At 48.0% G+C, this 17,481-nt stretch overlaps 1 protein-coding gene across 7 annotated transcripts in view; it reads left to right on the top strand.

Annotated features, from left to right (window-relative positions):
• EGFLAM (EGF like, fibronectin type III and laminin G domains) overlaps nt 1-13,728 on the top strand; it is a 172,621-nt gene extending 158,893 nt beyond the window's left edge. For 3 of the 7 annotated variants that reach the window (XM_007467614.1, XM_007467616.1, XM_007467620.1), the window contains 5 exons: nt 642-720; nt 3,741-3,884; nt 10,484-10,567; nt 12,079-12,182; nt 13,001-13,728. In XM_007467614.1, the coding sequence (XP_007467676.1) occupies nt 642-720; nt 3,741-3,884; nt 10,484-10,567; nt 12,079-12,182; nt 13,001-13,155 (566 nt within the window). In that variant the 3' untranslated portion in view covers nt 13,156-13,728. The remainder of the gene's footprint in view (nt 1-641; nt 721-3,740; nt 3,885-10,483; nt 10,568-12,078; nt 12,183-13,000) is intronic. The other 4 variants (XM_007467617.1, XM_007467615.1, XM_007467618.1 and 1 more) reach the window with 2 other exon arrangements.
• The last annotated feature ends 3,753 nt before the right edge of the window (nt 13,729-17,481 follow it).

Here is a 17,481-nt window from a genome sequence, read left to right as displayed (position 1 = left end):
CCAAAAAAAAAAAAAAAAAAAAAAAAAAAAAAAATTGGAAAAAAAAACCCCCCCCCCCCCCCCCCCCCCCCCCGCACTCCCTGCTCCTTCCTGTGATTGTGGTGAAAATCTTGTAAAATACAACACCGGAAGGTGATTTGCAAACAATTGTCAAAGCCTCATCCCCTCTGCTTCACCAGTGTCTGAGGTCATGGCTGAAAGGGCTCTGGACCAGATTGGCTTCAGCTAGAGAAATCCTGGTGGGTTTTGTTCGGGGGATTGTTTTCTCTACCTCCCTTGGAGAACAGGGTTATCCCCAGCTGCTCCTCGCATGGCCCAAGACCTGCCCTTTGGCTTCCAAGAATAATTGGGCACAGTTCAAGTTTTGGCATATTGCAAGGCCTTCTCAGCAGTGCTGAGACCGATAGGAGTGACGGCCAGCCCCAGAGAGGGGACAGCAGGGAGATGCCAATTACAGGCCGTCAGGCCGGGCAGTCCCAAACCAGGCCAAGTGCCTGTGCAGCCAAGAGGAAGGGGCCGCCAAGTTGATAAATGTCCTACTTCCAGGAACTGGCTTTCTTTGTACTTTCCTGCCACGTGGTGGAGTGTAGGGGTCAAGAGAGCCATGTAGCATGTAACCTCCATTTTCTGTTCTGTCTCAGCCATCACAGAAGCCATTGAGATCCCTCAGTTTATCGGCCGCAGTTACCTGACATATGACCATCCAGATATCCTCAAGAGGTAAGAAACTTCCACGGGCACCTTCCTTATCTCCTGGTAGGTCAGTTTCTCAATATCTTTCCCAGAGCTTTTCCTTATCTTCCGTGCCAGAAGATAGTTCTCCAAAAAGGCACGAGAATTTAGCCATAGTCCCAGGGGGGAAAAACATACAAAATAAACATAGAAACTAGAACAAAAACAACACAAAAAAGAAACTCAAAAATGCAACCTTTGAAACAAGCCCATGACAAACAACCCAAAGCCTTTCTGGTCCAAGGAACGTTCCCAGAGAAAGGGACGTGCCCAGCCCCGGGATTTCTAATATTCAGGCTTTGAGAAGCAGTGAGAACTTGATGCTCCCGAAGCCAGGGTTATATGAGTCCGATTCCCCAGCAGGGCAGTCAGCGTCATGCCGCTCCGTGGCCATGGTCTGAAGAAGCCAGCCGAGGAAGGGTTCTGGGGCACCCTCCACCAGACAACAGCCCCAGGTCCGTGTCCTACTTTGCGTCTCCATCGACGAGGCCCACTGCCCTCTTCAGGCTCTTTCCAGTTCGGTGGGGGGCTCCTCAGCTCTCTTCACGTGGATACAAGAGCATGATCTAAGGAGATGCCTGAGTCACAGCTGTGGCTGTTAATCGCTGATGGCAGATGCTCCAGCCCGCTCCGGGCTCCAAGCTCCTGGTCTGGAATAGCCTATTTTGCACGACATGGGAAAGACTGGCCCTGGGCAAAGTCTTCAATCTAGTGAAGCTTGGCTTTGGCGCTTTCAGTTTACCCTTTTCTCTTTCTTTTCCTTCCCCCCCAGCTCTTTGTAGTTTAGAGTGTGCCATCCCTCACCCTACCACCAGCACAATCATTCTAGAACGTTTCCATCCTCTCCGGGTTGATCACATCTTCACAGACTAAGGCAATGCTTTAAGCCAAAGGCATCCAGTTCTTAGAGTGGAATTTGGTGGCTTTTCGAGGAACAAAAGAGGTTGAGAGACATTTTCCTAGGGCATTGGATGTCCCTGGTGACTCTGAACACACACCAGACAGACAGGGCTTTGTTTCTCGAATCCCATGTTGTGTTTATCAAGGTTGTCTTGCATGGGCCTTAGGGAAAATGGATTCCCGGCCAAGAAACCCTCTTCTTTCTGAAGCCCTTTTTCCCCAGAGATGGAAGGGTGTTCAGTTCCCAGAAACTGGGAGGGTGTGAACAGGGCCCAAGTTTCTAGCCCACTGGTGCTTAATGAGAGGCACTGGGTGGTTGGGAGCAGAGGGGTTTGGTGAAAGTAGGAGGTGCAGTGCCCCAAAGCAGAAAGCCCAACGGCACCTATGTGCATATATGTAGGTACATGTACCTGTGCTAGTGTGTGAAGCCGCAGGTAAAAGTCAAGTTCAGGGTCTGTTTCAGTTAGATGCCTTTGGCTGCAAGTAACAGGAAACTCAGCTCGAAATGTCTTAAACACGGAGGGCATTTATTATTTCACATAACAAGCTGTCCAGACTTAGACTGGATCCTGAGTTGATTAATTCAGATAATCAACGGTATTATTCAAAGACCCATTTTCCTGCCTTGTTATCCTCAGCATATTTTCCAATGGTTATACCCTTTGTGGTTATAAGACAGTTGTTCATAAATGCTCATTAAATGGCTATAAATCATGGCAATATCCCATGCAAGTAAAAAAAACTTTTTTTTTTCATGTGACTCTTTTAAAAAGGAAAGGAGTCTTTTCTAGAATCCTCCTGATAAATTTCCTCTGTCTCATTGGACAACAGTGGGTCACATGCCCACCCCTAAACCAGTCACTGCAAGAGAAATGGAACCATCGTGATTGGCCTGTACCAATCAATGTATCCAAGGCAAGTGAGGGAAAGAAGGAAACTTGGACAAAAGACTGGGAAAGCAGCTCTGTAGGGAACAGCCCAGGGCTGGATTGCTCTGCGCCTGGCCTGGTGAAGCAGTCAGTATCATGGACCCTGCTCCTTGCCCACCACTCTGAGACCCTGCCTGGGGAGGGCAAACTCCATCTCCTCCTGTCTGGCTCAGGCTCTGGGAAGCCTTAGACAAAAGTCCCCCCCACTGTTCACTACTGAATGCACTCTGCAGCTCCAGGCCATGTTCGTGAGACAGAGGGATGGTGCACATGACAGGAAAATGGATAAAGAGCTTTTTCTAGTAGTGCTGTCTTAGGAGCAGTATTAAATTATGTTTACTCTTATTTCACCTTTTATTTAAGGACCTCATGGTTGCTTTTCTCCCTATTGCAGATGAAACACTGGTCACTTTCTAGGGAAACTGGATCTGTGAACTAGTCTATTCCCAAGAATTGTTAAGAACATCCCAGAACTGATAGGGACACATAATCACGTGATCCTATTCCCAGCCAAAGCTGTAGGGCCGTGATCTGACCTTCCTGACCACCCCTTCCTTCCTCTCATCTTCCTGTTCCTCTCCACCCTGTTTTTGCCCCGACACCCCTCGAGACCATTATCCTATCAAGGCACTTTCCTTGTCTGACACTCTGCCCCTTGTCCAGTCGTTCCTCCTCTGCCCTCAAGGATGTCACCTCCAGAGATAGCCATCCACAGCCACGATCATAGCCCAGAGCAGCTGCCAACTTGAACGTCTTGGTAATTAAGGAAACCACTTCCTTTTGAGGAATAGGGCACACTTTCCCAAGGACCCGTGAGTGGTAGGACAGGAAAGAGGGAAGACTGAGGTGTGTATTGGGGGTGCAGGCTGGGACCGTGGCATTGGCCACAGTCTGGCTGATCTGTGACTCATCAAATGCTCTCTCGTGGCATTTGACCACACCTGGGGAGAGAGACAGACTCCAAACTGCAGAATGAGGAGGTCAGACCTTTAGACCCATGGTCAGACCTTTAGACCTTTAGACCCACCTGTGGTGGTGATGCCTTTTCTAATCTCCTGGTAGTAAGAGTCAGAAATGTCAGATTATCCTCATAATTCGCAGAGGAATCTGGGATTCCTCAGAAATGAATGTTGGTGGAGACTGGTTGATTTGATGTAATTATTTGTGTATTTCCTCCAGGGTGTCAGGATCCAGATCAAATGCATTCATGAGGTTTAAGACAACTGCCAAAGATGGCCTGTTGATGTGGAGGGGAGACAGCCCCGTGAGACCCAACAGTGACTTCATTTCCTTGGGCCTTAGGGCTGGAGCCCTGGTGTTCAGGTAACCCCTACTCCAGCTGCTTTCTACATCACCTTGCGATTTTTCTTAGACGGTACAGATCATGCCAAACAGAGGGTTGCAGAGGGAGCCAGAGCGCAGTATGCTAGAATTAACAGCTGCCTGCAGCTCCGAGTTAATTTGAGGCTCCTGGTCTTTCTTTCCAATATCCATCCCTAGAGCAGCAGTTGGTCAGCTATAGCCTGACGGCCAAATCTGGCACGCCACCCATTTTTGTAAATGAAGTTTTATCGGAATACTGCCACCCTCATTCATTTATGTATTGTCAGCGACTGCTTTCATGAGACAGTGATACACTTGAGTAGTTTCAATAGGGACTGTATGGCAAAGCCTGAAATATTTATTATCTGGCCCTCTAGAGGAAAATTCTGTGACTCCTGTTCCAGTGTGTTACTGCCCTATACTCCCCACTTACAAATCAGGAAGAGTAGTCGAAAGAGGACCTTGATCCTGCCAAGCATGGACTCGGGTATGTGGCCCAGTGCTCTCCAGCTCAGGAGGATCTGAAGCTTTAGTCTAGAGACCTTTCTTTATATTCTGACTCTGCTCCCCATTCACTCTGGAGCCCTGGGAAGGAGAATGCCTGCTTTGTCCAATCTCCCACTGCAAAGAACAAAGCACAGATTCATATCTCAACAGGGCAACCCAACATTTGGATTTTTAAAAGTGCTTCTTGGGTGATAACGGAGAGGCCGGTTCCAGAAGTTCTAACGTCTTTTGCGTCAGTTTAGACTGCTCTCAAATTTGTCAGATGGGTACCTATGAAGTAGATAAAGGATTACCTGGATGACTCCTCACCACCAGAAGCTGGGCGGCAGCTGGGTGCCAGCGGGATTCCCAAGGGGCAGGCACCAGCTGTGTACTGTGAAAAAGCTTCTCTACAGATTGTGATAGCACAGCCTCACTTGAGGTTAGAAATATCTTGTTTAGACCAGTGATCCTCAAATTGTGGTCTCCGGACCCACAGCATCAGCATCTCCTGGGAACTTATTAAAAATACAAATTTTCAGGCTCACCCCTGACCTACTGAACCAGAAAAATTCTAGAGGTGGGACCCAGCAATCTGTTAACTGTTTCTCCACGTGATTCTGACGCCTGCTAAGGTTTGAAACCCCTACTCACCATCGGTTCCATGGGGACAGGAAGTTCTCTGGCTTTTCCTTCTTTAATCCTCCCTCTGGTGACTAGCACACAAGTGTTCATTAAATGATATGGAATTAATTGGAATTGAAATAGACGAAAGTGAGAGCGGAACTGCAGAGAAGATGAAGGCTTAATTGCGGGGCTTCGGTAGGTCATGCGCTGGGATTGCTGACAGCCAGGGTAGAATGTTATGTCTTTGCAATTCGAATAAAAGGCATTTCGAAAGGAAATGTCACTTGTCCAACAGCACGCTTGCCCCTACCCAGCAGAGCGTGCTCAGCGATGTGACCCTATGGTTGAGGACTTTGGGGTGCCGCGTGTGGTTGAAAGCTGGAGAGAGCAGTTCTCACGACCTCCGTCCCCTCCCCTGGGCCCTGAGGTCAAATGCTGAGCTCTTCACACCCCAGTTTCAGGCTGGCTGCTGCAAAGCCATTTTCTTGTGGTTTTCCTGTGGTTAACCTCGCCAAGGCCTCAAGTACTTGATTGTGCCCAGAAAAGGGAACTGAAACAGTAGCTCAGCCGTGGGTGGGAGGCCCAACTTCCCCCTAAACCGCCAGCGAAAACCCAGCTGGACAGGCAAGCTCGATCTGCTCGGGGCCCCTCACAGCCCCCGCTGGCTCTCACACCCGGCCCTGGGCAGACCCCCAGGCCCCGGGGCACCCTTCTTACAGCTGCACTCCATCCCGATGTATTTCTTTTCTTACCATCTCTTTCTCAGGTTTCTGGAAATAGGCCCCATGTTTTCCTCTTAAGTCTGGAGTTCTGGCTGTGCTCTGCGTAAAGGGCACACCACTCAGTCCCCACCGGAGGCAGGCAGACTTCTGAACTCTTCCCTGGGCCCCAGGCCCGGCGCGGCTGCTTTGCTGCATTTGCTGCCTCTGGGCAGCCACTCCCCCCAACGTTACTCACCCAACACAGAAGTATGGAAGCCCTGCGGGAGGCTGGGCACAGAGAGGAATCCGAGTGTGGCCACTGGTTTGAACTGTCAGCATACAGAGTCAGCTGCGGGGCTCGTGTTAGCGGTTACTGGATTCCTGGGCCCACACCCAGAGATGCTGGTGGAGGAAGTCCCGCTGAGCGCCAGAATCCCATTGGAAGCCATCAGGAACCACCATGCCCTGAGAAACAGGGTCTGAAGTGGTCACAAGCATGGGCTTCAAGAGTCAGACGTGCCGGATTCCCACGGCCACGTGATCTCCTGCAAGTTACCGACCTCTGTAAAAGGAAACGGTTAGTCGTGAGGACTGAATGTGTTAATTCATAGGAAGGCCTTAGTGCAGGGCCTGGCATATCTAGTTATTAGTGATAATGATTATCCTTGATCGGGTGTTTTCTATGTTCTAAAAACTCCGATCGCTAACGTATGTCAGGAAGTTGGCCCGATATATCTACTAAATAAAATTTAGCTATTATTATTGTTACGGTTGTTATGATTCTGAATAAGGCCCTGCCCTCAAGCAGCTTACATCAGTGGAACCTAGAGAGTGAACTGGTTGATTGGGTAGATGAACCATTTTTGAGGTTTTGGTGTTTGATCCAGGTCCAAAGCAAACAGTAGGAAACCTAAGATAATACAATATAATCTCAGCTTTCTTCACCTAAATGTTTGTCCTTTTGCTAATTTAGAGCTCAAAGCGCTTCGACCAAGAGAATAAGGAAAAACAGTGGAATTCTAAAGAAAAAAGTTATGTGTGGTTTTGGTGCAAGGTGAAGTAAAAGAAAGGGAATCAAAGTGCTCAGCAATGAGTGTGGTTTTTGCTGTTTGTTTCGTTTCATTTTGTTTTATGATTATGTTTAGGGCATGAAGCCAGGTGTGTGAATATCACTTTACGGGGGATCTTTCCCACTAATTTTCCATGTGACCTTGATAATATTTTCATGCAGCAGAGAAAGGAAAGCATTCTGACATTAGCAAAGTACCCTGTGCTATACTTTAAAGGAGGTATAAGTGCCACCATAAGGACCCCACCTGATGGCATTACCTGGTGGCCCACCATGGTGCTCAGCCTCCTAGCCTTCCGTGAGCGCCAAATTGAGTAGGCACTCTTGGATCAGGATAACCGATTCATGCTAACCGGATACACAGGACGTTGATAGAGAAACCAGGTGTGCATTTATTTGTTCATTTATTCGTTCATTCACATGTTTTTACCCTTTTAAAAAAATTGAGGTATAACTAAGTGAAGTGAGTCAGAGTAAGACAAATATTATATGATATCACTCACATGTGGAATCTAAGAAAAACGTGATGCAAATGAACTTACCTACAAAACAGAAGCACACTCACAGACATAGAAAATAAATTTATGGTTACCGAAATAAGGGGGTTGGGAGGGATAAATTAGGAGTTTGGGATTAACAGATGCACAGTTCTATATATAAAATGAACAACAAGGTCCTACTGGATAGCACAGGGAACTATATTCAATATCCTGTAATAACCTATAATGGAAAAGAATCTGAAAAAGCATATACATAGACTGGTGTACACTTCACTGTACACCAGAAACTAACGCAACGTTGTAGTTCAACTATACCTCAATTTTTAAAAATTGAGGTATAATTTACATAAAGTGCCAAATACTAGGTGTACAGCTCAATACATTTTTAAACATGTAAACACCTGTGTAACCACCACCCAGAACAAAGTATAGAACATTCCCCCACCCACACCCAGGAAGGCTCCCTCATGCCCTCTCCCAACGAAGGCAACCACTAATCTTGGTCATTTATTATTTAAAAGAAAGAGAAGTTCCAGGGTGATGAATCAGGTGTCTGGGGGAGCAGGAGGTTATTCGGAGGGTCTGAAATCAGAGAGAGTCAGGGGGGGTTGGAGAGTCAGGCCAGAGATGTGCCAACTGGGCCACACCACCACCTGCAGTGATGGCTGGATTCCTGTCTGCTGGGTTCAGCGTTTGCTCCCTTGAATGCAGTCTGGCTCATTGCACGCCTGTGTTATCAGGCTGGAGAACAGAAGAAGAGGGCCCGTCCTTTGTCCGAACACAACTGAAAGGGTTTCCATTCACTTGATTACAATCACATTCCAGTCTAGTGCCACTGCAGCTATACGCAAGTCACCTTGATTCTGAGACCTGGGTGTTTCTGGACGTTCTGGTTACATATTTACAGCCTGTTGGTTTACTCTCACACATGACTACTCTTCCAGGAGAGGCTTGATAAGTTTATCTCTTGGCGGCAACTTTCTCCTATTGCTATAGCTCCCCCAGGTTGTATTGTTTGACGCTGTATCCAAGCTGCATTAAGTACTGCATATATTTGGGGCGGTGGGATTATTTGTTTGGCTCCTACTCTGTGCTGTGCTCTTTACATATGTTATCTTACTGAATCTTCCCTAAGACCCTTCAGGGAAGGTATCATTACCCCATTTCACAGATTAGAAAATTTAGGCTCAGAGATTTAGGCTCAGAAATTGCCCAAGATCACAGAACTAGTAATTGGCGAGGCTGGGAATTGAGGCAGATTCATCTAATCCAAGTGTCTAGGCTCCTTCTATCACCCCGTTCTGCCTCTCATAAAAGCCCACATAGTAATTCAGCTATGTTTCTGCCAACCAGCTCTCAGCCCTTCCTTATACTCATTCATTTCTTCAACAAGCATTTGGCCACTAAATAATGAAATCTGAAAATTCCACCTCCAGGCTGCTCCGTACAAGGAGACACTTGATGTGGGAAAATTCATTAGAAAACAGTGGATTTTTCTGGGTCAGAGCGACAGCTTTGTCTCAGAGTTTGTCAAGTCACCCGAGTTCTATTCTTGGTTAAATGTCGATGGGCTGTGTGACTTCTTTGAGGCTCCAGTAGTAAAGAAAGGACCCATAGTGCTTCCCTGGGGAAAGCCAAAGCTTTCTGTTTTTGCTCCTTTCTTATACTGAGTGCATGCAAGAGCTCAGTGACTAATGCGGGTTTCCTCTCAATATTCCTATTTCTCGGCCAACGAGCTAAAGGAGAGACATGTCCTCTTACAAGATGAGGAGAGGGTTGTCCAGGTGGAATACATTTTCCTTCAAAAGCATGATTACATAGGCTTTATTATTGTATCAAGGGGAGGTCTAGGCAGCTGGCCCAGTGCCCGGCCTAGAATCCTCACTCACCAAATATTTGTTGTATTGAATTAAATTAGAAAAATTGAATGAACATTGGACTAAGCGGGTTATTTCTCTCTGGTAAACAACATATGCATGTCTTCTGATCCCCTTAGCATATCACAGTGTCTGGCAACTGAAATAGGAAATAGAAAGCTACCGAGTAAAATGTGGCAGGGTGGGAGGCAGGTAAGACACCAAGTTCAAGTCCTATACGTTAGCTTTGAGATTTTAGGCAACTTCCTGTAAATTCTTTGGGGCTCAGCTTGCTCTGCAATGTTTTGCTCTGTTTTGTCTTTTGAAAAGTAAAAACACATGTATTAGTTTCTGAGGACTGCCATAATAAATCACCACAAATTGGGTGACTTAGAGCACTAGAAATGTATTCTCGCACAGTTCTGGAGGCTAGAATTTCAACCTGGAGCCGTTGGCAGGGTGTCTTCCTCCTGGGAGCTCTGAGGGAGTCTGTTCTATGACTCTCCCCTGGGTTCTGATGGTTGCTGGCAATCCTTGGTGTTCCTTGGCTTAGAGATGCAACGTTCCAGTCCCATCTTCATGTGGCGTTCTTCTCTGTATGTCTTTGTCTCTGTGTCAAAATTTCCACTTTTTATAAGGACACCGGTCATATTGGATTTAGGGCCTCCCTAACCCCATATAACCCCCGTATAACCCCTCTTAACTAATTACATATGCAAAGACCTTGTTTCCAAATAAGGTCACATTTTGAGATTCTGGGTGGACATTAATTTTGGGGGTATACTATGCAGCCTAGTATTGATAACAACACATTACAAACGATAAAGCCCTTTTGTTCCTTATACTCTAATACTGTACATAGAGCCCAAAATAAATCAACCTTGAGGACATTATGCTAAGTGAAAAAAAGCCAGTTACAAAGGGACAAACACTGTATGACCCTACTTATACAAGGTACCTAGGGCAGTCAGATTCATAGAAACAGAAAGAATGGTTATTGCCAAGGGCTGGGGGAGGGCGAAATGGGAAATTGTTTAATGGGTAGAGGGTTTCAGTTTTACAAGATGAGAAAGTTCCGGAATTGGTTGCATAGCAATGTGAATATACTTAACACTGAACTGTACACTTAAAAATGGTTAAGACTGTAAACTTTACCACAGTTAAGAATAAAAAACCAGTTTTGGTCACTCATGGCCTAATCTGGGGACCTAGTGTCTTTATAACATTGTTTTGTTTTGTGTTAAAGAAACTACATCCTGAGCTCCAAAGAACTTCCGCAGTGAGAATCATTTGTGAGCGACCATCGGTCTGTACATCAGTGTTTTATTCTGTTCTCTGTCTTCTTCTCCTGCGCCTTTAGCTATAACCTGGGCAGTGGTGTAGCATCCATCATGGTGAACGGTTCATTCAATGACGGTCGGTGGCACCGAGTCAAGGCTGTTCGGTGAGTACCTGCCACAGTGTGAGACAGAGCTGGCGGGATGTACTCTCCAATTCCCTTTAGTCCCATTTCCTGTTCCCCATCCTGGCCTGGCATCCAAGTATCCTTGATCCGGGTCATTAGGGCATCTCGGTACCAACTCCCACCTGTGCCCTTTACTAACACTAGCGGGCCAGAGAGGCTGAACTCCCAAATCTTCACTCAGCAGAGATCTTCTAGAGAAAGAACTTCGATGGCTAAACTGGAAGAAGCCCTCACCTTCCAGGGAGATCTAGATATCTCTAGTGAGATAAGATTTCAGGGCAGGTGGACTTTGAGGAGATTCCACAATGCTGGGAGCCAAGTCTATACCCCACAGTAAGAAGAATAGGAAATCCAGGTATTCCCCCAAGGAAATGACTGGGCCAGATCACAGCACAGTCAACAAAAGCCATCCAGCACACAGGGCTTCCAGTCTGCTTCTTGGTGCTCAACACTTATCTGTGTGGCAGTTGGGGATCACTAGGTATTTGAAAAAAGTTTCCAGTATGAAAGATGGATATCAGAACAAATAGATATAAGAAAGCAACTTGGAGGAAACAGAGACTATGAATGAAAAAAATGATGAAAACATGAATATCATCAGTGAGACAGGAGAGGCTGTTAACCCAAGAAACAAGAAGTGATTGCTATAAAAAAGGAACATTAAAAGACCAATAAAGAACTCGTTAAAAAAAAGAGGAAGAAAAGAGGGAGAAGGGGAAGTGTGGCTGGTTTTTGGAAACCACCTTAAAAAACTGCAAAGCCCTTGCCACAGATGAACACCTCCATTCCACTGTCCTCAGAGTCACTTCTGGGTGACTCTCCGGGTCCTTTAGAAACCTCAAAGACATTCTTCGTCCTCCCTGAGAGTAATATTCTACAAACAAAGACTACTGCATTGGCTTCCCATTGTGCTCAGAATCACATCCACACTCGCCATGTGTCACCATGTCACCACCACTCCTCCTGTTAAAATTCTCCTCTGGTTCCCTCTCACCTTCGGGATAAATTCTAACTAAGCTCCTTATGCCCTTCACCATCTGCTTCTGGCTTCGTCTTTTACTACTCTATGCCCACCTCTAGAATTCTCTATGCTCGGTCTGTACCAACCCCCATGTCTTTTCTCTCATTGCCGTTGCCACTTCCTGTCTGCATTAGCCTTCTCCTTCACCTGACCCACCCAGCCTTCCAAATGCACCTCAGAGTCTTTTTTCAGAAGCTTTCCCTGGGCTTCTGTTCTCTTCCCGTAGAATTCCACAGCTCCCGGCGGCCATTCTTCTGCCATAGAGTGGTGACACTGTGTGATCACCGGCAATTTGATTTTTTGTTTGTCTTAGGAATTTCGGTGTTTTTTTGTTTCTTTCATTTTGGCAGCTCCATCATTTAGTATAGTGCCTGGCGCTCAGTAAGGACTTCAATAATACATTTGTATTCAAATGAATGCATGATTGAATTACTGAATGAAGCTCGAAAAATGGTGGCGGTTTTTACAGGGATGGCCAATCAGGAAAGATAACTGTGGATGACTATGGGGCCAGAACAGGCAAGTCACCTGGCATGATGAGGCAGCTCAACATCAATGGAGCTCTGTATGTGGGTAAGTGACCTTGACCTTTGACGAAACCTAAATTAGGCCAGTGCGTTTTCTTCTTAGCCTTCCGTTGGTCACGCTGGGGCTTCCCAAAGCTGTGTCCCTCACTGGGTCGGTCAAATACTTGGAAATCAGGAAGCTCTCCAGATGTTCCATTCTTCCATTTTCTGAACTTGTGATTCATGGCTGAGGGGTCAGGAAGCACTTAGATGATTTTGTGCTGTGGACCGATCCACCAGGAAAACCCTGCTTTTCTTGTTTATAGAACAGGAGCCTGCTAAATATAGCTCCTTGAGTTCTCCCTGAGGAAGGAGGATCTGTCTTTCCGGCCCCCTCAGAGTTAGAATGAGTGGTATTTTTGTACATAGCTTAGAGCCCACTAACGCTGACACATCAACATGAAAAGATACCTCTCTCTGTATGATATTTCCTTTTAAAAGTGAACTTAATTGAAAGCATTCAACATCAGTGTATTTCTCTTGGTTTAAGATAACATCACCTCTTACCACACATTCTACATTTTGTTGACATTATACAACATTTCAAAATTGACCAGGTACTATATGGTTTTAAGTGGTCAACTAGGTCAGAAATCACTTATGAGGTGGATACTTCTAGGCTCTGATTGTGCATCAAATTGATCCAAGTCAGCTTGTTCCTTCAAGGATAATTGTAAATTAGACAGCTGCGATGTCCCGAGTTCTAGGTACCGCAGCCTCACCTATCCTGTCAGCTGAGGGACGCCTTGGTCAGTAGACACTCGGGCATACTGAAGCGACATCCTTCTCTTTGACTCACGTCATCTTCCTTTGGCTTCCTGGCAGGTGGAATGAAGGAAATTGCTCTGCACACTAACAGGCAGTACATGCAAGGCCTCGTGGGCTGCATTTCTCATTTCACCCTGTCCACCGATTACCACATTTCCCTCGTGGAAGACGCCGTGGACGGGAAAAACATCAACACTTGTGGAGCCCAGTAACACCAGTTGGCTCTGCCCAAGGGACAGAACCTTCTATCCTGAGAATCCCGGGGGCCCCAAGACCTTGCCTGACGCCACACACAGAGGCACGGGGACCAGGTATGTTTCCTTTCATCAAGGAGCAAGTACACCCTGATGGGAAACTAGAACCGAGACAAGAGTCCCTGGGTGGCCTTTCCTGCTGCCATTCTGTGGGCCAAACCCAACGGAATGCTCTGTGTAGGAAGCATCGGACTTCGTCCATTGAATGTGTAGTGGCCGCCAGAGATCACACGTCACGGCGAATTTCTGAGCCTGTCTGCTGTAGCTCAGTGACTGTGTTGTGATTCATAGTTTGTAAGAAAAAAAAAAAAAAGAAAGAAAGAAAGGAAAAAAAAAAGAGAGAGACCCAAAGGGCAGTAATAAAATACTTCTCTCCTCCCCTGACTCTTGACACTCTTACTGACAGCAGAATGACTGTAAGACCTTGAACCTCAAATTTCTCTACTTTGGCCCGTGAATTACTAGGATTAACCCCTTCCCCTCCTCACTGGCTGGTTCAATGTGCTCTATGAAAATAAGGATTAAGGGAGACTAGAGAGAGAATCATAATTACAAAGCTGCCCCCTGCAAGTTTACCTTTAATGAGAAATCCTTACTTTTTATAATGCAAATCTAAGAAAATAGGCACCATGACTTTGTAGCTGTCCTTTTGTGTGTGTATATTTTTATAGCTACAGATTGTCCACACAGTATACTTTTGCAAGTTTGGGTGGACAACCCTGAATTCTTTGCACACTTCCTAAGAATTTTCTCCCAAAGGAGACTTGTATGGGACCTTTGTGGCACCAGCAGAGCGGGGTAGGTAACTTGGGGTGGGCACTTCAGGGAGCTGACTGTTCTCTCTCGGTAAATGATGACTCAAGGAGGTGACTGTGAAGCTTCCAGAATAAGCAGATGGGAAGGCACATGTATTACTGAGGTGGGTCACTGTCATTCTGCTTTTAAGGGGGGGGGGGGGGTGTCTGTAGTGAACTTGAATAAAGAAGATGAACAAGGCTACAGCACATTCATTTAGTCGTTCGTTCACCTGTGGAGGGGTTATGGATCCCTCCCGAGGCGGTGTCTAGAAATGGACACGAATACAGTCAGTGTTTCTCAGGCTGGGCTGGGGGCGCCCTCAGCCTGGTCTGAGCATCTGGGCAAGAACCAGAGAAGCGGGGCTGCTTCCTTCTGAGCCATCACAGTGCCACGCAGTGACCTCGGAGACAGCCGGCTCACTGTCAGATCCCCGTGGCAGGACTTGCTAAGGGCAGGTGAGATGAATGCTACCACCAAAGAGGCGGGAAATGTGATCCACCTCACACAAGCGCCTATGATTAGTCCCATCATGACTCTGCTCTTGCTTGTGCAGCAGGCGGTCAGCGAAGGCTTCGAGCTTTGTGCCAAGCACAGTTTTAGGCACATTAAGGGTTCTAAAATAATGAATAAATAAACTAGAGACGTTCACCTTGAGCGTCACCCTTCTGCCTCCTGTCTTTGGGAACCTTCGATGACCAGGATCCTTCCTCTCAGAGCAATAATGCTCACAACAACAGCAATTCCTCCTCTCTCCTACGTACATCACCTGTGAGTGCGGAGTGGAGAAAGCCACGTGGTAGAGAGTGGGTGTCACCCACAGGTGACCTCCCTGTCACCCTCACCTCAACACCGTTTCCTTGGAGACATCTGGGGTCAGTGCTTCCCAAGATATAATGGAGTTGCTTTCACAACTCCAGTTGATTCACATTTTGAATCGATTGCCTCCAGTCAAAAAAAAAAAGTCGCAGTGATTTTGGCAAAATGTCCAGTTGAGCTGAAGCCAGAAGAGTTGTGCTGCGGATGGGCTGTTGTTCCCTGCAAGTGTCATCCTGAGAAAAAGCACGGTAACCCGGGGCTGGGGGCCCGGGAGTGATGGACAGGATGAATTGCCTTTCCCTAGGTGGGCTAGAAAAAGAGGGGTGACACGTGATGAAATCAGAGCCATAGAGAGGCTGCCGGTGAGAAGGCAGCAGAATAGGGGGACCCAAGAGGAGCTGATCACCTGGGAGGGCTCAGCGTGGGAGAACAGGGTAAGAGACAGTATATCCCAAGCTCTTTCACCCTCTCAGTGGCCAAAATTTGGGAAACATGGGATGAGTTTATAGCAGAGGTGGTTGGGGGAATATAAACTTTGTCCTGAAGCTGAGGGATTAGACCCGGGTTCAGATGGGCAGGACAGCCGAGGAGAACTCAGCCTGGTTTTGTGGGTCCCCCGGTTTCCTCTGTAAGTGTATCTGCTATCGCCACAATAATGCTGCATGACAAACAACCACAGAACCTCAGTGGCATACCGCAAGGTGTGCTGATTGCTTCCATGCCTTGAGTGGTCAGCTTGGCGTTTCTGCTGATCCTGGCTGGGCTTGACTAGGCGATTCTTCCGGTCTCAGTGGGGCTTGTTCACACGTGTAGGGTGGCTCGCTTATCGTCACCTTGGCTGGGATGGGGAGGTGACTTGGGTCTGCTCCACCCTCCCGCTGGACCCGTGAGCTAGGCTGACATGCCCTTCACACGGTGATGGAGGAGGGTGAGAGCACCGGAACTGAGGTCTAAGGCGTTTTACAGCCTGGAATTGGAACTGCCTCCTGTCACCTTTGCCACATTGTGCTAGTCAAAGTCCGTACACTCAAGAGATGAAGAAATAGAATCTGTCTCCATTGTGAGAGCAACTACAAAGTCGCCCGGCACAGGGCATGGATTCAGGGAGGGTGGAAAATTAGGGCCATTAGTGCAACCAATCCTCCACCGCAAGTCCTGTGCTGTTGGGGAAATGGTTCAACAGGGATGAGGTGACCCCTGGCAGGAGTTCATCCGTGGGGTCCCTGGGGCTGGGCGGAGGCCTGGGAGGTGGTGGTCACGGGCCCAGCGGGGGGAGCAGCACCTGCCTCTTCCAGCCCCACCTGCTGTGCCCCCTTCGTCCACCTGCTGCCTGGTACCTGGCAGCCGTTTTGTCATCCTGAGGAGGAGGGCCTGGCAGGGGATGGGATCTGCGCCACGGCTTTGGGCAGCGGCTCTGTGCAGGGGCATGTCGGGGAAGGCTGGCTGCGTGCTTGGCTGAAGGAAGAGCTTTGAGGAGAAGCCAGGGAGCTCGAAGGTTAACGCCATCCCTGTCCCGCCCAGGAAGGATATTATGAAGCCTGGGTTACTGAAAAGCTTTTGTCCCACAATCAGCATCTGAGAATATTCTCCAGAACTTCCCATGTGTTCTAAGCAAGGACGGCTGGGGTGCTGTCAAGAAGGGGAAGGGTAAGCTGTGACAAAGTGAGAGAGTGGCATGGACATATATACACTAAGAAACGTAAAATAGCTAGTGGGAAGCAGCCGCATGGCACAGGGAGATCAGCTCGGTGCTTTGTGACCACCTACAGGGGTAGGATAGGGAGGGTGGGAGGGAGACGCAAGAGGGAGGCGATATGGGGATATACGTATATGTATAGCTGATTCACTTTGATATAAAGCAGAAACTAACACACCATTGTAAAGCAATTGTACTCCAATAAAGATGTTAAATAAAAAAAAAAGGGGGGGGGAATGTTCTTGCTTTTCCTACGAAAACTGACTTGCGCACCGACATGCGCTTCCTCTAAGCTCGCCTGGGGGCTCTTTCTCAGAGAGGTCTGCGGGGTCGTCTTTGTCCCCGTGCTGCCCCACGGCCCGAGGGGCGGCAGCTTGGTGACCCTGCGACTCAGGCCCCTCTGAGCGGCCGCCGGTCTCCCGCACTCTGCTTTGCCTGTCCAGCCCCCAGGCCCCTCCAACACAAACAGGCCCTCTGCTTTCCGCATGCCCACGGCCCGGGCTTCAGAGAAACCGGGGCTTCCCTTCCGGTCTCCTCGCCTCCCTCCCTCCCTCCACCGCCCACCTCTCCTCTCCCCCTCGCAAAGAGCCGCCTCCTCCCCCGAGTGGGCGGAGGGATCTCGGAAACGTGCCCGGGGCTGGCGGGCCCAGTGCTTTCCACTTGGAGGAAGTGCTGCATTTTTCACCTTTCACCCAGAAAAATAGGATTCTCAGCAAGCTTGTTTTTAGCACAGAGAGCGCCCAAAGGAAAGAGAAGAGCGCGTAGGAGGGGCTCGCAGCCCCTCGCAGAGCTCTGACAGCCAGCGGAGGGAAGCACCAAGGGGCACTCTGGGGGGGGCGGGGCTGGCTGAGGGGGAGAATAAAGGCAGAGAATTCCAGCTCCACAGGGAAAGACGATTCATCCTTGAGGAGAGGGGCTTGGGCGGAGCGTTTACTGCTTGCTTCCCCGGCCCTTCCTGGTCTCTTCTAGGAACA

The sequence above is a fragment of the Lipotes vexillifer genome, unplaced genomic scaffold, assembly GCF_000442215.2.
Source record: "Lipotes vexillifer unplaced genomic scaffold, Lipotes_vexillifer_v1.1 scaffold1432, whole genome shotgun sequence".
Taxonomy (NCBI): Eukaryota; Metazoa; Chordata; class Mammalia; order Artiodactyla; family Lipotidae; genus Lipotes; species Lipotes vexillifer.
Note: the sequence above shows the minus strand (reverse complement) of the source record. Positions and strands in the feature narration are given on the sequence as shown.